The sequence below is a fragment of the Erinaceus europaeus genome, chromosome 4, assembly GCF_950295315.1.
Source record: "Erinaceus europaeus chromosome 4, mEriEur2.1, whole genome shotgun sequence".
NCBI classification, from domain to species: domain Eukaryota; kingdom Metazoa; phylum Chordata; class Mammalia; order Eulipotyphla; family Erinaceidae; genus Erinaceus; species Erinaceus europaeus.
The window spans coordinates 115,857,589-115,878,395 of NC_080165.1; the positions used below are offsets into that span (position 1 = coordinate 115,857,589).

The 20,807-nt window shown below is 39.7% G+C and overlaps 1 protein-coding gene and 1 long non-coding RNA gene across 4 annotated transcripts in view; both read left to right on the forward strand.

Annotated features, from left to right (window-relative positions):
- LOC132538139 (uncharacterized) overlaps nt 1-8,616 on the forward strand; it is a 29,848-nt gene extending 21,232 nt beyond the window's left edge. The window contains exon 3 of the long non-coding RNA XR_009549579.1: nt 8,464-8,616. This is a non-coding gene — a long non-coding RNA (uncharacterized LOC132538139). The remainder of the gene's footprint in view (nt 1-8,463) is intronic.
- AHI1 (Abelson helper integration site 1) overlaps nt 1-15,985 on the forward strand; it is a 270,191-nt gene extending 254,206 nt beyond the window's left edge. For all 3 annotated transcript variants that reach the window (XM_060190404.1, XM_060190403.1, XM_060190406.1), the window contains one exon: nt 15,896-15,985. In XM_060190404.1, coding sequence (XP_060046387.1) covers nt 15,896-15,949 — 54 coding nt within the window. In that variant the 3' untranslated portion in view covers nt 15,950-15,985. The remainder of the gene's footprint in view (nt 1-15,895) is intronic.
- Nucleotides 15,986-20,807: the final 4,822 nt, after the last annotated feature.

A 20,807-nucleotide genomic window follows, 5' to 3' on the forward strand; every position in this document is an offset into this window, starting at 1 on the left:
TACAAAATTATAAGATAACAGAGGTGTAATACCATATCATTCCTACCACCAGAGTTTTGTATCCCTCCACTGGAGGGATGGGAATGGATCCCTCCATTCCCTCCACTGGAAACTGCAGTAAGTTCTCCCAATATCACAGATATGGGTTAACTATTATTTCTATAACTATCTATATTTATATCTATTTGCCTAATTTTTCTGTGGTCCTGCCATCTCTTCCTTTCTTTTTTTTTTAAATAATTTATTTCTTTATTGGGGAATTAATGCTTTACATTCAACAGTAAATACAATAGTTTGTACATGCATAACATTCCCCAGATTCCCATTTAACAATACAACCCCAACTATGTCATTCATCATCATTTCAATTTTCAAGAAATTGAAAAAGACACAAAGAAGTGGAAAGATATTCCATGTTCATGGGTTGGAAGAATTAACATCATCAAAATGAATATATTACCCAGAGCCATCTACAAATTTAATGCTATCCCCATCAAGATCCCAAGCACATTTTTTAGGAGAATAGAAAAAATGCTACAAATGTTTATCTGGAACCAGAAAAGACCTAGAATTGCCAAAACAATCTTGAGAAAAAAGAACAGAACTGGAGGCATCACACTCCCAGATCTCAAACTGTATTATAGGGCCATTGTCATCAAAACTGCTTGGTACTGGAACATGAACAGACACACTGACCAGTGGACTAGAATTGAGAGCCCAGAAATGAGGCCCCACACGTATGGACATCTAATCTTTGACAAAGGGGCCCAGACTATTACATGGGGAAAGCAGAGTCTCTTCAACAAATGGTGTTGGAAACAATGGGTTGAAACATGCAGAAGAATGAAACTGAATCACTGTATTTCACCAAATACAAAAGTAAATTCCAAGTGGATCAAGGACTTGGATGTTAGACCAGAAACTATCAGACACTTAGAGGAAAATATTGGAAGAACTTTTTTCCACACAAATTTTAAAGACATTTTCAATGAAAAGAATATAATTACAAAGAAGACTAAGGCAAGTATAAACCTATGGGACTACATCAAATTAAAAAGCTTCTTCACAACAAAAGAAACCACTACCCAAACCAAGAGACCCCTCACAGAATGGGAGAAGATCTTTACATGCCACACATCAGATAAGAGTTTAATAACCAACATATATAAAGAGCTTGCCAGACTCAACAACAAGACAACAAATAACCCCATCCAAAAATGGGGGGAGGACTTGGACAGAATATTCACCACAGAAGAGATCCAAAAGGCCGAGAAACACATGAAAAAATGCTCCAAGTCTCTGATTGTCAGAGAAATGCAAATCAAGACAACAATGAGATATCACTTCACTCCTGTGAGAATGTCATACATCAGAAAAGGTAACAGCAGCAAATGCTGGAGAGGGTGTGGGGTCAAAGGAACCCTCCTGCACTGCTGGTGGGAATGTAAATTGGTCCAATCTCTGTGGAGAACAGTCTGGAGAATTCTCAGAAGGCTAGAAATGGACCTACCCTATGACCCTGCAATTCCTCTCCTGGGGATATATCCTAAGGAACCCAACACATCCATCCAAAAAGATCTGTGTACACATATGTTCTTGGCAGCACAATTTATAATAGCCAAAACCTGGAAGCAACCCAGGTGTCCAACAACAGATGAGTGGCTGAGCAAGTTGTGGTATATATACACAATGGAATACTACTCAGCTGTAAAAAATGGTGACTTCACCGTTTTCAGCCGATCTTGGATGGACCTTGAAAAAATCATGTTGAGTGAAATAAGTCAGAAACAGAAGGATGAATATGGGATGATCTCACTCTCAGGCCGAAGTTGAAAAACAAGATTAGAAAAGAAAACACAAGTCAAACCTGAAATGGAATTGGCTTATTGCACCAAAGTAAACGACTCTGGGGTGGGTGGGTGGTTGTGGAGAATACAGGTCCATGAAGGATGATGAAGGACATATCATTTTCTATAAGGGGATGAGTTTCTTGCAAAGGGCCAAATTATCTCACTGTGTGATACAGAACAACAAAGGATCTGCCAGTCTTGAACTGGAACTGTATTAAAGGTAGATTATAGTTAATTGTTTATATTATATATAGTTACTTAGATTAATTATTTATAAAAAGCTCTTATTGTAGGTCCAGAGAGGTGGTCCAGCCAAGAACACCTTGCTTTGCATAAGGGAAGCTATGAGTTTGAAGCCTGGCACTTCATCAGAGCAGCAGGAAGAACTCCATGGATGTTAGTACAGTGTTTTGCCTCTCTCTCTCTCTCTCTCTCTCTCATTCTCCCACTCTCTCCCTTTCTCACTGTTACTGTCTCTCAACACTTTGCACATCAAAAGAGGTTGGACTGAGGAGGCGACTCAGTGTGTAGTAGTTTGCATACAAGAACTCCGGGTTCTATCTTCAGCACCTCATTAGAGTTAATTTATTAATTTAAAAAATATATAACTCGGGGTCAGGCGGTAGCGCAGCGGGTTAAGCGCACCTAGCGTCAAGGGCAAGGGCTGGCTCCAGGATCCCGGTAGCTCCCCACTTTCAGGCGGGTGGCTTCACGGGTGAAACAGGTCTGCAGGTGTCTTTCTCTCCCCCTTTCTGTGTTCCCTCCTCTCTCGATTTCTCTCTGTCCTATCCAACAATAACACAACAACAAGGGCAACAAAATGGCTTCCAGGAGCAGAGGATTCATAGTGCAGACACTGAGTCTCAGCAATAGCCCTGGAGGTAAAATAAAATAAAACTCCCTAAATTCTTACTGCTAAACAATAACCTCTTCCTTTTCCAGGGCTCTTCTGTAGAATTTCCCCAGCATGCCAAAAAGCATTCTGGGTGATCAATTCTGTCATCAGAGAGCTAAACCAGACAGTACCTTTCAAGGTACTTTAAACCCATCAATGTGAGTGCTTAAAAAAAAAACAAAAAACTCCAACCCACATGTCAACTTTAAAGATTTTAATAACTTGTCAAAAAGACAGTTTTATGGCTACAGTAGTAGGAGACAGGAAATAGAAATCTTTTTCTTATATAGACTTGGACTTGACTATTAAAGGAAATAAGCACTTGTAGTTTTCACAGTTGAGGAGGCACAGGCAGGTAAGACTGTAAAGCTGACTTCGCTTCCACATAATTGTGTCAGCTAGAAACACTGCTGTTCATTGATCCCAAGCCAGAGCAGTGGTTTCTGGGGTTGGTGGAGGAATTTTTTTTGGCTGCCATGCTGACAGCAATGGGAAGCTTAGACATGACAACCAAACAATAGCGAAATTCCACCATGTTGCGATTAATCATTTGGAAAGACAATCTGGACAGGGGACAGGAAGAGGAAAAACCTACAGCAGGGCCAGTCAGATGTTTTACTTCCTTCCCTCTGACCAAATTTGTAAACCAAAATAAGCAGAAATTTGGAAGATGAATGAAGAGAGTTTGCCCTCCCCTTTTAGAAACAAGTTTCTTTCTAACTAGGGTGAAGTGCACTGATATCAGATAAAGGTCAGTGTAGCAACATGTACAACTGAATGACTAATAAATAGTTTACTTGATGATGATTGATATAACATAGTGACAATAAGTGACCCAAAACCCAATTCTACTCTGAAGATTTTTAAAAAGCTTATTTGGAAATATCAACAATCATTTAAAAATATTTTATTTATTTATTAATAAGAATGATAGGAGGAGAGAAAGAACCAAAAATCACTCTGGTACAGGGGGGGGGCGTTGAACTCAGGACCTCATGCTTGCGAGTTCAGTGCTTTATCCATTGCGCTATCCCCCAGATCACTCAACACTCATTTTTAAATAATCTTCCATCATATGTATGTAAAGAGTGTATATTTTTGGGCTGGCAAATATTTTTACTCAGTAAGATAGTGCACTGCTTTACCATGTGAACCACCAAGGTTTGAGCCTGGCTGTCACCACACTGAAGGAAGCTTGAGTGCTGTGAACTCTAAGTCTCTCTGTCCCTCTTTTACCCGAAGCCCTGAAACCCTGGTGATGACAAAGGAAAAGAAAAACAAAAACAAAGACAAAAACAAACAGTGGGAAGGTTGCTCTTAAGCATTTCATTGGGGGTTGGGCGGTAGCACAGTGGGTTGGGCGGTAGCACAGTGGGTTGAGCGCATGTGGCGCAGAGCACAAGCACAAGGACTGGCATAAAGATTCCAGTTCGAGCCCCAGGCTCCTCACCTGCAGGGGAGTCGCTTCACAAGTGGTGAAGCAGGTCTGCAGGTGTCTGTCTTTCTCTCCCCCCTCTGTCTTCCCCTCCTCTCGGTTTCTCTCTGTCCTATCCAACAACAACGGCAGTTGTAACAACAACAACAATAATAATAATAACAACAATGATAAACGAGGGCAACCAAAGGGGGGAAAAATAGTCTCCAGGAGCAGTGGATTTGTGGTGCAGGCATCGAGCTCCAGCGATAACCCTGGAGACCAAAAAAATAAAAAATAAAGCATTTCATGGCTTTAAAAACAGATTATTTATTTAGTTAAAGCAATAATTTATTTCTATTCTTTCTTCCTAATCCTGAAAACTATAGGCTTAATTAAAAATTGTTCTCACCTTTCAGTAAGCACAAAGAATAGGGCTACTCGGCAGACTTGAGGAGTTGGTTATTACACCTGTTTTCTCAGCATTGCCTTTTTTTTTAGATGCATACAGCAACAATAAAGAATTTGAATGGTGGCAAGAGTAAATCCTGGCTATTTTCACATTTTAAAATCTCAAAAACTGCTGTTTTTATAAAATTGCTAGTTATATTTGTGCAGAAGTTACTTTTAGCCTGTTTCTTTTTTAAAATATTTATTTATTTATTCCCTTCTGTTGCTCTTATTGTTTTAGTGTTGTAGTTATTATTGTTGTTATTGTTGTTGGATAGGACAGAGAGAAATGGAGAGAGGAGGGGAAGACAGAGAGGGGAAGAAAAAGACACCTGCAGACCTGCTTCACCACCTGTGAATCAACCCCCCTACAGGTGGGGAGCCGGAGGCTCAAACCGGGATCCTTAAGTGGGTACTTGTGCTTTGCGCCAAGTACACTCAACAAACTGCACTACTGCCTGACTCCCAGCCTGTTTCTTTTTAAGCTGAATATTATATAACAACAACTTCATTTGCTTCTTGTAGGTTCCATAGTATTTCAAGGACGATATTGTATCATAATGTAATTAATGCTTCATTGTTTTCTTCATTCCAACTTTTTTTTTACACAAATACCAATGAACTATATTTATTGTTGACTGTAAATCATTAATACACCCCCCCAAAAAAAAAAAAAAAACTGTGGTAAGGACAAAGGAGGGAAAGACACAAACCTTATACAGCTAACACAACATGAGTTACTTTGGGCAAGCAGTCGGCTCTCCAGCCACCATCTTCTAAGATTCTGGGAATCTGGGAGAAGCAGGAGATGGAGAGACCAGGAACCAAGAGCAGTGAGCAAGAGAGCAGACAGAAGTATATCCTCCAGATTCTTCCTTAATGAACCCTCAGTTCCTGCCCTTCCAACTTCTTGATTTCCTACCCTCATTTCTTTCTTTTTAGTGTCTATTTATTTTTTATTGTCCTTATTTTTTGCATAGAGACAGCCAGAAATTGAGGGAAGGGGGGAATAGAGAAGGAGAGAGACAGAGACACCTGCAGCACTGCTTCACCACTCATGAAGCATTCCTCCTGCACGTGGGGAGTCAGGGGGCTTGAACCTGGGTCCTTGCACATTGTAACATATGCGCTCAACTAGGTGCACCACCACCCAACCCCTTATCCTATCTTCATTTCTTCCTTCCTTTCTTCTTGTCATAGATTCTGAGAAGATGCTTCTAATTTATGTTGACTTTTTTTCGTCGCTTTTCCAGAAGTCAGATTAATTGTGTCAAGGAAAATGATGAATTTGATTGCTCTTTATATAACTTGTTTCACAAAATGTTTGCTGCAATTCACAGTGTCACACTGTCAGCAGTAGTACTGTATAAGCTGTTTCTAATAGTTTAAAGTAAGCTTGAGTTGAAAAAACAACTTATTGGATTTTTATATCTTTTTAGATTTTTTTTAGCAAGTTTCATAATTTCCTTTTTTGGTTTGCTACATACTTCTTCCTGGTCAAATCATACACTGGGATTAGGTTTTTGCTATTTATTTTTATTTATAAAAATGAAACACTGACAAAAAAACATAGGATCAGAGTGGTACAACTCCACACAATTCCCACCACCAGAACTCCATATCTTTCTTTTTCTTCTTCTTTTTTTTAACTTAATTTATTTTATTTTATTTTTTATCAGAATACTGCTCAGCTCTGGCTTATGGCAGTGTGGGGGATTGAACCTGGGACTTAGGAGCCTCTTTGCATAACCATTATGCTATACCCCCACTCACTCAATCTTATCATTTTATTGGATAAAGACAGAGAGGAATTGAGAGGGAAGGGAAAGATAGACAGGGAAGAGAGAAAGAATACTCCTATAATGCTGCTTCACCACTTGTGAAACTTTCCCGCTTCAGGGGAAAAAGTGGGGGCTTGAACCTGTGCCCTTGCACACTGCAACATGTGCACTCAGCCAGTTATGCCACCACATGGCCCTCCTAGGATTCATTCTTAAAAACTTACTTTATGAGAGAGATGTAGACAGAGATAGGAACTGCTCAGTCATACAGTGTTCTGAGGATCCAACCTTGGACCTCATTATGTCCTGTTCTATTTGCTAAACCACATCTCCAGCCACTCTATTAGGATTTTATTTGTTCATATTTTAGATGACTTTTAACTATCAGTTCTTTTAATAATAATTCCATTGAAATTCTATGTCTTGTACATTTGTTTTTACAACAGTTTTTATGTCCTACTTTTGTTAAGGGAAATTCTTTTAGAGATGTAAAGGATTTTGTTGTTTTCAAGTTCTTAGCTAAACCTATTAGCTTCTAGTTGTTTTGTGATTCTCTTTCTTAACTTCTGTGATTGATCATGTAATCCCACATGCATCTATTTTATAAGTATTCATCTGTTTTTCTCTAAATGAAAATACTTACTTTTGAGGACCAGGGACATTGTACAGTGGTTACATAACAGACTTTCGTGCCTAACGCTCAGAGATTTGACATCATGGTCAATCCCAGGTGCCACCCTCAGCCAGAAAGCAAGCCCCACCTCAGAGGGATAAAGAACAGGGAAGTTTCTTCCCATAATCTATAAAACCCATATTTCTCCCAGTCCCGGAACCTCTGGGGTGGGGCTTGCTTTCCAGCATGCTTCTTTCAATTCATACCAAATGATATTGCATCTGCTGATCTCAGCCTAATTAATGCAACCAGTACCACCTCAGCATGTTTCACTTCAGACTGTGTCCAGAGACGTCAGGCATGGAATGTCAACCCTCCAGCAATACTCTGGTGAGAACTTTCCTAGCTCATAGCACTTGTTAATTCCATTTCAGGTGGTGCACTTCCTAACAAAGCCTTAGACCCTACATATAGGCCAGGGTCTATGAGATAGGGCATATGTACACATTTATCCATAAGTTAGGGGGAAAATATATACCTTAAAGCAAAAGTACACAATAGTTTGCAGTGAGTCAATAAACGCTGCAGGCAACCAGAAAGGTCTAAAAAGACACCATAAAATACCTAATCAAACAGTCTCTGCTTAGACTTACTTAGACCTCCTCACCTAACTCTTATTACACTTCCTTCAATCACTCCAAAGCTAACCATGTTAGACAAAGTAAGGACTACAAAAGCTGAATAAGAGCAAGAGACTGGCATACTTTAATGACTCTTTAGTCACTACCAGGCCACTCCATCACCTGGGTCCATAGTCAGGGAGTCCTGGGGTTCCCACACAGACACAGTGGGCCTAGACCTCTAACAGATCCCTCTTGACACTGTTACTAGTTGGTCATCTCCATCAGGAACAACAAAATGGACCCCTTTGTGGGACCCTGTAGGACCTTGCCCTCAATGTGAATCAGCAATGGTAGGGAATGTTCCATTCTTTGAAGGGAGGTTGGGTCAACATACTCTACCACTCGAGGAAGATGGGTACTGCAATGAGTGCAGCCTAGAATGTTCCTAGACTTCAATGCAAACTAAGACCTACAGGGATCCAGAGGTTACACAGGGTTCTGAGATGAATATGGGGTCCAGATCAAATCGATGGGTTTTACAATTAACAATATTTATATACTTCATCCATATTTGAGAGCTACTCTCTTCCCTGATTCAACTTTCTAGTCCTATGTCCAACTCTGACACCATCTCTCCGGACAATACCTTTGGTCCACTGGCATGTTAAATATGGGGCTCAGGGCAAAAATTAGTGAAGTCATGAGCTCCTTGGAATATACCTAAAATAGACCTACTAGCTTTTTCCAAATTGGAGACCCCAAATCTCATCTGTGATAGGTTCCTGATTATTTAATAACCTGTTCTGCTTTATGTCTTAACTCTTTTTCAGCCACCAGGTTCCAGCTGCTACTATGATGCCAGATGCCAACCTGACTTTTCTGGGCAGATGACCTCACCAATGTGTCCTGGAAACCCATCCTATCCAGACCCCTGACCCATAGGGAAAAAGAGAGTCAGGCAGGTAGTATGGATTGACCTGCCAATGCCCATGTTCAATGGAGAAGCAATTACAGAAGTCAGAGCTTCTGTACCCCATAATGGTCCTTGCTCCATGCTCCCAGAAGGATAAAGAATAGGAAAGCTTTCAGGGCAGGAGATAGGATAGGGAGTTCTGGTGGTGGGAGTTGTGTGGAATTATACTCCTCTTATCCTATGGTCTTGTCAATGTTTCCCATATATATGGAGGGTGGGAGAGAAGGGAAGATTTAATGGAGGGGATTGGATGTGGAACTCTGGTGGTGAGAATTGTGAGGAATTGTACCTCTCTTATCCACAGCCTTGTCAATCATTATTAAATAACTAATATAACATTTTAAAAAAAGAAAACTTCGCCACTCTAGGCTTTTTTTTTCATAGAGAAAGAGAGGTTAACCATGAGAGAGACCACAGCACCACAGTTTGCCCTATGCTTTGGCACTTCCATAAAGTGTACAGTGATGCCTGAGCCTGGATCACCTCCATGGCTGAGATTTGGCACTGATCAGTACCAAGATGCTTTTAAGCTTTAGAGCTATCTGCATACTTTTGGTTGAAAGAATTTACTTAATCTTTGGCAGTAGGCTTATAAATATCTATCACATTTCTTTGGAGGAACTTCTCTCTTTAGTTCTGACTAAGATCTGAATGGTAACAACCATAATTTCTGTAACTTCATATCCGTGGTCATGACTATTCAAGAGTAGAATCTTGAATCAACTGAGGATACATAGAAATCTAAAAAATGTTACATTCTTTATTTTCCCCTTATGCAGCTATTTCTATGTGCCTGTGTCATTGACTTATATGCTCTTTGCATCTAAGAGTTCACATTTGTGACTATCTCCTGAGACCTGTTTTGGTCTACTGAAGATGTTTTTGTTTTTACACATTGCCAGCAAACATGTGCAGAGAAAGTATGTGGACTTTATATTTTGGAGGTGGTCTTTAGTCAATGACTAACTGCTGTGACTATTTGAAGGTGGTCTTGCCTTGTGTGCATCATTGTTTCTTCAGAATTCCCTGCAGGATAAGGCTGAAACTGGGACTTGCCAGAAGTGACAGTCTTATTTAGATTCTGGCCCCTTTCCATTCTCCTGAGAGCTCTTCAATATGAATACCTTAAGCACACAGCCTCCTCATAGGGAACCTCACCTTGTTGATACAGTGAGATCTTCTCCTGAGATTTCCATACTTGGAGCTGAATGGTGAAAATCTTGCCAGTGATTGAAGAGATTGAAGCTGACCCACAGAAAGCAACATAAATAACCCTAGCATATCAGTTCCTGCTTCCAGCTGTCTTCATGACATCTCTATGTTATCTTTCTAAACTACAGCTGAGACCATTAAATTCAGCTCCTGTCATTTGTATCCAGTGAAGTCTAAAATAATATTGGGGAAATTTGAAGAGCTCTGAAGTACATGAGTTGCTCTTCATGGAAACAAGCAGAGTTACTTAGCTTTGTAGATGACTTTAGAGGTAACAGCTACATTCATAGATTCTTTATGGTTCTGCCCCACCTATGCTAGCGTCATGTGTGAACTTCTGACTTATGGAAATTAAACATACACAATTGCCTATCTATCACCTCTCTTAGCAGCAGTGCTTGCCATGCTGGGTAATGTTCCAAAGACTTTTTGAGGAAACCAGTAACTAGAACTTCTGTTTTGAAGTCCTCTTTGCCCCCAAATAAACACAGTAGCCAGTACAGAAATGACAACTAATGAAGCCAACGAATAAGGAAGTTTTCAAAAGGTTTGTGCCAACCAGAGTACATATTCACCATTGTGAACATGTCCACATGAACAGAAAGTTCATGAAAACGAGTGGGTAGAATAGAGATAGTGTCACTAAACTATCATCTTACATTGAGCAATACCTAAGTTGTAGTATTTCTTTGATTAGGAAAAAGGTTTAAGAACTGGTGCAAGAACAATAGAAAACATGACTTATGTGCCATAATTTATCTACTACATTAAAAAATATATTTATTTATTTATTCCCTTTTGTTGCCCTTGTTTTATTGTTGTTGTTGTTGATTTCATCATTGTTGGATAGGACAGAGAGAAATGTAAGGAGGAGGGGAAGACAGAGGGGGGGAGAAAGACACCTGCAGACCTGCTTCACTGCCTGTGAAGAGACTCCCTTGCAGGTGGGGAGCCAGGGGCTTGAACCTGGATCCTTAATACTGGTCTTTGCACTTTGCGCCACCTGCGCTTAACCCGCCACACTACTACCCAACTCCCTATCTACTACATTTTTAAAAAAGATTTTATTTACTAATGAGAAAGATAGGAGGAAAGAAGGAAAGAATCAGACATCACCCTGGCACATGTGCTGCCGGAGATTAAATTTAGGACGTCATGCTTGAGAGTCCAATGCTTTATCTACTGTGCAACCTCCCAGACCACTATCTACTACATTTTATGTGTTCTTTTTGATTCTTCCATTTGTCAAAATGAAAACATATTACTTTGGGACAGCCTGGAAAACTCCTCTTTTCTCTCTACACTTCAATCTTCAGCAGCCCACTCCATATATAGTATATTCAATCCTTAGCAGCCCACTCCATATATAGTATATTAAGTGAGAAAGATGAAGTGACGAGAGCCAGAGACAGCTAGGGTACCTGCCTTGGTGTCTTTGTGGCACAATTTTGAGCCCTAAGATCACATGGCAGCACAAACTGGAAGAACTTCTGGTGCTGTGGTGTCCTCCCCCCTCAGTCTATCTCTCTCTATCTGAAAAGCTCAGCCTGGCAATGCCAAAAATAAAGCAAAACAAAACAAAATTCAGTAGTCTAAGACCACCAAACCCATAATGCCAGCACCATGGGTAATTTCCTTCTGGAGTTCTAGACATGTGATTAGATATACCTCATTCTCTTTTTCTGTGAACTCTCTGATTCTCTCTTCTCTTATTGAGAAAACCTTGTGGATGTGAACTTCAGGCCTGTCTGTTCCTGGACTTACTAAAGAATGCTTTTAGGACACTTTCCTTTATATTCTTTCATTTCACAGAAAACACTTAAGAATATTCTAGATTTTTTTTTCCTGGTATTGCTGAGACCTCCAACAAAAACAATTCTACTGCTCCCAGGCTGACTTTTTTTTTTCATTCTTGTTTAGATTTCAGAGAGAGGTAGGTAGAGATACCCCAGCACTGCTACACTATCTCTGTTCTATTCGTGGTGTTCCCACATTGTGTCAGGTCTTGAAGCTATGGCCTTGATCTTAGAAAGATGAGCATTCTATTGGGTGAATCCCTTCATAGCCCATGTCCTAGGATTATCTGACACTAGTCCCTTTTTGTTCTTGGTTAACAGGTAGAAAGGCCAGGATTCCCCAAATGCCAACCAGGAGAGGGAGTCAGAAGAGAACAAAGGAGTTCCTCTTGCCTCACTCTTAGATGGTAGTTGTTTCTCTTTTCTCCTTCTCTGGCTTCTTCTTTTGTTGTTATGTGTTGGGGATTGAGCCCGGGACCTCATAAATGTGCTCTACCTCTAAGCCACCTCTTTGGTTAATTGTGTCTTCTTCTTCATTTTTCCTATTTTATTTGACAGAACGGACAGAAATTGAGAGAGGGGGAGACAAATTGTGTCTTCTTAAGTTAGAGATATATGTCCCTTAGGGTAAATTTTGGAGATCTGGGTTTGTTACTACCTGTTGATTATGTTATCAAATGCCACCTCTTTCTCTCTCTCTCCCTCTCTCTTTTCTTCAAACTTACAGTCTTCTGTTTATTTGTCTGTCCTTTCATTCAAAAAGTTATTTGTTGAGTACCATCCCTGAGCTAGTCATTTAACTACTAACCTAACATACAACATTAATCTAGACTAATAAGGACATATTTTGCCTATTGAATCCAATGGGTTATTATTATTATTTTTGAAAATCATTTCTATATTGTTGTGAGAGGCAACAATGGTATATATTACAAAACCCATACCTATAAAACTTAAACTTTGATGATAGATACCATAGGGTTGTAAAATTATAATCTTGTAAACCATTATTAAATCTCTAATAAAACTTTCTAAAGGAAAATAATATTTATATATCCTTTGAATTTTGTGATAAAAGAGAGAAAAACAGAAAGAAGGAAAGAAAGACTCTTCATTTTATAATTTGTCAGTATTTGTCCATCGCATCACTTTCCATGCTTAACCGAAATCTGGTTTTGCCTGATAACAGTTTTTCTTATAACCAGTACTCAAGACTAGACTGCTCATGTTCCCTATCCTCCTTCCACCTCACACCTTGAAACTACATAGCTATAGGTTGCTACATAACCAATTACTACAAATGTAACAACTTCTAACAAAGTTCATTTGTAAGCCCACAGTTATGTGGCCAGTAGTTATAGAGGGCCAGGCTGCATTCTCTGTTGGGCCCTCAGGCTCAAGTCAAGGTTGGCTTACTGCACTTAGTACAAGATTCTTGCCCAGATGTTGAGAGAATTCAGTTCCTTGTGGTTAGGAATGATATCCTGATTTCCTTCTTGGCTTTCTGGTGGAGATAACTTTATAAAGAACTCTATCTCTTGAGTGAGATCTCCCTCTACTTCTTCAAAGTCAACAATGGGATTCAGTCCTCATCATACTTCAAAGCTCTCTCTTCTGCTTTCTGGAAAGAATTCAGTTTTGAAGTTTTACCGATTTAGATCAGTCAACCACTAGCATCTTTAGGACAGAGAGAAATTGGGGGGTGGTAGGAGATAGAGAGGGAGAAAGAATGAGAGACACTTGCAGCACTACTTGATGGCTCTTGAAGCTTTCCCCCCCTCAGGTGGGGACCAAGGGCATGAATCTGGGTCCTTGCAATTTATTGGGTTTGCCACTACCCAAGCCCTCAACAGAATTTTAAAGATGCTTCCCAAAATTCCTGCACTCTGGTAATTCAATCAAACACCAATATATATAAGCTAAGAAGGATTTGCATGTGTAATTTTGGGGGAAAGATGCATATGGCTCATTGGTTATGAACATATAGCTGAGAAATTTTTTAAAAAGCATTAAATCTAGCCCTCGTGGTTTTCTGTTGTTACAGCTAGGTTGTTCATACTGTATACCTAGAAAAGGGAAACTACAAATGCATCATGGCATTATCATTTTGATTTCAATCCATCATGTTGTCAGTTCACCTTAAAAAATTTTTTATTCCCTTTTGTTGCCCTTGTAATTTTATTGTTGTAGTTGTTATTGTTGTTGTTATTGATGTTGTCATTGTTGGATAGGACAGAGAGAAATCTAGAGAGGAGAGGAAGACAGAGAGGGGGAGAAAAAGATAAACTTCTGCAAACCTGCTTCACAGCTTGTGAACTGATGCCCCTGCAGGTGGGGAGCCAGGGGCTGGAACCGGGATCCTTATGCTGGTCCTTACGCTTTGTGCCACGTGTTTTTACCCCTCTGCGCTACCGCCCGACTCCCATCAGTTCACTTCTTTCAGTCTCCAGATGAGTGTATCCAAATGTCCAGTTTAATATACATTGTATATTGTTTTATATGATTATTTTATCTTATATACCACATGAAAATGCCCATATGCACTATTTAAATGTTTGTTTTAAAGACTATATTACTTCTTTATAATACCAAATCTATATAAATACCATATATACCTTACTTTTATAAGTGACCTGCCTGGTATCACTTTAGAATTAGCATCTGCTTCATGATTTTGGTTATTCATTGTAATGTCTGACTATGAGTAGAATAGATAAAAGTTGGCATGGTAGCATTTATGCTCTGTAACAGTATTGTGTGTCATAAATGAATAGTAGATAGTAAAAATAGTTTGTGATTGTTTTACTTTGGTACAAGTAAACAGTCTATATATATAAATTATATATGTATATATTCCTGTATAGTTGAATCCTTGTATCTGACATTTCATTGTATAAACTTTGGTAATAAAAAACTGTAATGTTGTCCAGCCTCTCTGGAGAGCAGTCTAGAGAACTCTCACAAGGCTAGACATAGACCTTCCATAAGACCCAGTAATTCCTCTCCTAGAGATATACCCCAAGGATTCCATAATGCCCAACCAAAAAGATGTGTATACATCTATGTTCATAGCAGCACAATTTATAATAGCTAAAACCTGGTAGGAACCCAGGTGCCCAACATCAGATGAGTGGCTGAGAAAGCTGTGGTACATATACACAATGGAATACTATGCAGCTATTAAGAACAATTAGCCCACCTTATTTGACCCATCTTGGACAGAGCTAGAAGGAATTATGTTAAGTCAACTAAGTCAGAAAGATAAAGATGAGTATGGGATGTCCCCACTCACCAACAGAAGTTGAGAAAGAATAACAGAAAGGGAAACTAAAAGCAGGATCTGATTAAATCGAGAGCAGGGCACCAATATAAAAACACTGTGGTGAAGGGGAGGGTGGCAATTGGGCTTCCCGGCTGGCGAGGGGGGTGGGTGGGGTGGGAGTAGGTGGTGGGGATGGGACACAGTCTTTTGGTGATGGGAGTGATGTTTATGTACAATCCTATTAAAGTGTAAACATATAAACCACTATTTAATTAATATGAGAGGAGAAAAAAAGGCCATATGTCTAGAACTTCTTAAAACACAGACTGGGTCTTTTTAATACATAGGCTGTCTTTGATATGTGGACTCTCTCAAAAGCCTAGACCAGGGAGAACAGAAGCAACCAGTACCACAGCTATATACAAGATGCTGGGTATTATACCCCAAACCCTAACAAAGGGGCTTTCCAAAGTTAACCCTATCACCAAATAATGTGACAATAACAATTACTATCCATTGTCTTCTTGAACCCTAAGACAACAGGAACCTCACATTTCCACTACAGAGCCTATATTTCCCCAGTCCTGGAACCTTAGGGTGGGGTCCACTTTTCTGCATGCTGCTCTCAATTCAAATAAAATAATATTGCATCCACGGATCGCAACCTAGTCAATGCAACAAGTGCATGCTTCACTTCAGACTGTGACCAGAAACTTCAGGTGTGGAATGACAACCCTTTAGCTCCATCACTCGGGTGAGACCTTTCCTTTCATAGTATTCTCTAATTCCATTCCAGGTGGTCCATTCCCCAATAAAGTCCCCAAACCTAGATATAGTCCAGGTCCCCTGAGATAAAGCATAGGTTCACACGTGTCCATAAACTAGGGGAAAAATATATACCTGAAAGCAGAAGTACACAAGAGCATGCAGGGAATACCCCCCAACACTTCATCTGCACTATTCCAGTCTCTGGGTCCATGAATGTTCAACAATTTGTTTGGCTTTGTATGTTAACTCTCTTTTAAGCCACCAGGTTCCGGATGCCAGCAAGATGCTGACCAGACTTCCCTGGACAGATGACCCCATCAATGTGTACTGGAGCTCTACTTCCTCAGAGCCCCACCCTACTAGGGAAAGATAGAGGCAGACTGGGAGTATGGATTGACCAGTCAATGCCCATGTTCAGCGGGGAAGCAATTACAGAAGCCAGACCTTCCACCCTCTGGAACCCACAACGACCCTGGATCCATACTCCCAGAGAGATATAGAATGGGAAGGCTATCAGGAGAGGGGATGGGATATGGAGATCAGGTTATGGGAATTGTGCAGAATTGTACCCCTCTTATTCTATAGTTCTGTTAATGTCTCCTTTCTTAAATAAAAATAAATAAATTTTAAAAACTGTAATGTTTTAAAATAAATAATAAAATAAATTCCACTAGTCATCCCTGGGCAGACAATCTTCCTAATGTGTCCTAGAACCTCACCTCCCCAGACCCTACCTCACTAAGGAAAGATAGAAACAGGCTGGAGCATTTAGGTTCATGATTAATCAACAATTTGTATGGCTTTATATGTCAACTCTGTTTCAGCCACCAGTTTCCAGATGCTACCATGATGCCAACCGGACTTCCCTGGATAGATGATCCCACCAATGTGTCCCGGAGCTCCACTTCCTCAAAGCCCTGCCCCACAACGGAAAGAGAGAGATAGGTTGGGAGTATGGATCAACCTGTCAACACCCATGTTCAGCAGGGAAGCAATTACAGAAGCCAGACCTTCCACCTTCTGTACTCCGTAATGAACCTGGGTCCATACTTCCACAGGGATAAAAAATAGGAAAGCTATCAGGGGATGGGATGGGATATGGAGCTCTGGTGGTAGGAATTGTACCCCTCTTATCCTATGGTCTTGTTAGTGTTTCCATTTTATAAATAAATACATTAAAATAAAAAAAATAAAAGTTCCTTCATAGAAAAGAAAGAAAGAAAGAAAGAAAGAAAGAAAGAAAGAAAGAAAGAAAGAAAGAAAGAAAGAAAGAAAGAGGCTGGAGGTATGGGCTGACCTGCCAATGCTCACTTCCAGTGGAGAAGCAATTACAGAAGCCAGACTTCCACTTTCTGCACCCCATAAAGAATTTTGGTCCATACTCCCACTGGTGGAGAAATAATAGGGGAATATGACCAGCGGGCTCTGAACTCCAACTCCATTAGGACTCAGAGAGAGAAGAGGAAAAAGGGAGGAACACTTGGTAGTAATAGGTGTCTGTGTAATTTGGAAAAGAAGAGAAAATGGGACTATAAGAAAAAAAAAGGGCAAATAATAGTTAACCCATATCTGCAACCATAACAGAATTACTGTAGCTTCCAGTGGAGGGAGTGGGGATACAGAACTCTGGTGGGGGGAACAGTGCAGAGTTATACACCTGATATCTTACAACTCTGTAAATTTTTTTTGCCTCCAGGGTTATTGCTAGGCTCAGTGCCTGCACCATGAATCCACTGCTCCAGGAGGCCATTTTTTCCCCCTTTTGTTGCCTTTGTTGTTGTAGCCTTGTTGTGGTCATTATTGTTGTTGATGTCATTCGTTGTTGGATAGGACAGAGAGAAATGGAGAGAGGAGGGGAAGACAGAGGGGGGAAAGAAAGACTTGCTCAACCGGGGGGCTCGAACTGGATTCCTTATGCCGGTCCTTGCGCTTTGTGCCACGTGTGCTTAACCCACTGTAAAACCCAACCCCCTGTAAATTAATATTAAAACACTAATAATATTTTTAAGAATTCCATCAGTTATAGCTACCAATTTAGTAGCACTTTGGTTCCAGCTCAGGACTTGAGCTATGTGGAATTCAAATATCCTGGGGCCTTTCACAACATCACCTAGAAGCAAGCCATTTATCAAGCAACATTTATCACATGCATATACACATATTCACAAATGGTAAGATTAATTTCTCATGCGGGAGTGCTACTGTTGGCTGAGTTAGAGCTAATTTTGATTATGTAAAGTTAAATCATGAGCTGGAGAGATATCTCACTAAGTAGGACATGCCCTTTGACATGAAAGTGGCAAAGTTTGAGTTCTGAGACCACATTGGAACACCATGTCACCTGGGAAAACACTGATACTTCGGTGTTTCTCTCTTTCTGATGTTTATTCTGTCTTCTATCTGAATGAAAATGCTACCAGAAGCAGTGAAATCACATGCACATACAAATATAAATCATGACAGCTGGAGACTCAGAAACTTTGCCAACAGACTATTGCTCTTGTAGTCTCTTGACAGAGTAGCAGAACACATTTAGACTTTATGCACTGGTTTTTCATCTACTCACAAGATACATTTGTTTCAGGACTTTCACCTTTGGCGAACTTGAAACAGGGGGCCTGATCCATAAGAAGGAAGTTGTACTAATCCTTTCAGTAGCAATATTGTATAGTATTCAGTATGAAGACTTTCATCTTTTTGGTATCATTTATCTGTGTGGTGGTTGTCTTGATAGGTGTCTGTAAACACAACTGAATTTATTCAACTCCCTTTGAAATGTGGCTTTCTAAATCTTCTTGCCTGTTTCTCTTCCTTTAGATTCTTCTAGGACCTTGTGATTTGCTTTGACCAGTAGCCTATAAAAGAGCCAAGTCAAGACTACTATGAGGTCTGACCTCCAATGAGCAGACCCACCTGGTTCCTCTTTGGGAAGTCTGTTGATCAACTTTGTGAAGAAGCCTGGCATCTCAATCTGCCAAATCCAGAAGCAGAGCTGAACTGCAGGTGCTTGAAGAAAGCAACCAGAAGTGGAGATGACTAATGACTGTCATTTTAAGACTCTAAATTTTGGGTTGTTTTTGCTATAGGATCATAGTTCCATTTTCTGTGAGATAGGTTAAAAGAATAGTTTCCACTCTTTAGTAGCTATATTAGATAGGAAACTGGGATAATGATTTCTCACAGGAAAAAAATATATAAGCAAGACATTTCATTTGTTTCAGTAGTGTGAATAATCTTTACATTTTCTGTGTTACATATAGATTTTATGTAATTAACCTAAATGCTATGGCCAAAATTCATGTTATTTTATTTTCCATATTTCCCCCCCTAAAAATAACTGGAAAAAAAAAAGACCAATCAAATGTATAGTGGGTTTCAGGGGTTTTCCCAAGAGGATTTTCTTTCAAAATGATCCAGTGATGCACATAGTTCTGGTTAAATTCAGGAAAGGGGTATAATTTAACATGTATGTTAAATGTAAAATATAATATAAACATATAAAATATAACTGCAATCAGTGATACTATAAGATACTTATACACTTTACAGAGAATTAAAATTTTGTGACTTTATAACTTTTCCAAGGCAGTGTTAGTTCCCAGCCACTTTCACCCTACCCTCCTTCACTGAGAAGAAAACCAAGACTCAGAGAGATAGAATAGTTTGACCTACTGGAAGAAGTGTGGCATGTACCTATTACCACCCAACACCAAAACCCAAGTTTTTCCCATGTGTCAAATGATGGCTGGCTTGTGAACTGATAGTACATATATATATACTTAAAATGATAATCACATGGTCTGGGAGGTAGTGTCGTATGTAGACAAAGCATTGAATTCTCAAGCATGAGGTGTTGAGTTTGATTCTTGTCATCACATGTGTCAGGGTAATGTTTGTTCTCTCTCTTTCTCTAGTTGATATATAAATAAGTAAATCTTTAAAAAAATAACTTAAAGGTTGGGGAGACAACATAATATTATGCAAATTACTTTCATGCCTGAGGCTATTGAGTGCCCAGGCTCAATCTCCAGCACCACTGTGAGCCAGAGCTGAACACTGCTGTGATAAATAAATGAATTATTTAACTAATTAACTTAAAGTACTAATCACTTTCCTTAGATAATTTTGTTTGTGTCCACAGACCAAAAGATAGCATTTGTGTCTTTAAGTGGGAAAGTACTGAGGAGGGAAACAAAATAATAAGTAGTTTCAAGAATCCATGAAGTTTTGCTTGCATGATCAACATTCAAGTGTTTATCTTCTACTACTAACTCCACTGCAGACATTGTGCTCATCATGCTCTCCAACATTTAATCAAGCAAACATCCAGAAGAGGTAAAAAGAATGTTAAAGAATACAGCTTATATTATATAATCAACATACTGGTTTTTGTCATATCATCTATCCAACTACACATTCTTCTCCATTCGCCAGTCAATCTTTCTGCAGTCACATTTCATCAGTTAGTCTGGTAACTTAAGATGAGAGACTGCTCATATTTATTGCTTTGTGAGCAAAGGTTTGTTGCTTCACCTTGACACCATGCTCTGCAGACAAACCACTGATGATCTGAAAGTCAGCTTCAAAGGAAGCATGCCAATAAAAGTACCAACTGCAATCAGTTTCAGAATGAGTTACATAGCCTGAATGGAGACATTGCCTGTCTGCTCACAGCAAGGATTGGCAAGAATGCAACTCTTGTCCCCTGACCCATAGAATGTTCCTTTACAGTTTTACTGCAGATCTTAAAAAAAAAAAAAAATAGAGTCTCAGGCACAAAAGTCTGTCTTGAAACTACTGTGCTATGTCCCATCCCTTGAATAGTATCTTAGGTCTTTTTTTTTTTTTATTTAAATTAACTCCTGGTCTTCTCTTTCAATAGTCATATGAACAAAAATAAATGAAAGACATGGAAAGAAATATAGAAGGGCAGGAGATCACTCAGTGACTGCCACAGCGGCCAGGTGTCATCTGAAAGTTAAGGTCCCCGTAACACAGAAAAGTAAAATATGTGTACAGTGAGAGGGCGAGAAAAGGCAACTCCAGGAGAGTGATACAGCTAAGTGTTAGGAGGACGAGTGGTCAAAAGGTGCTTTGGGAATCTGACAGGGCCTCTTAGGACCCCTAGTTGAAAACCTAAATGTCTATACAGTCCAGTCACTGATTCTCT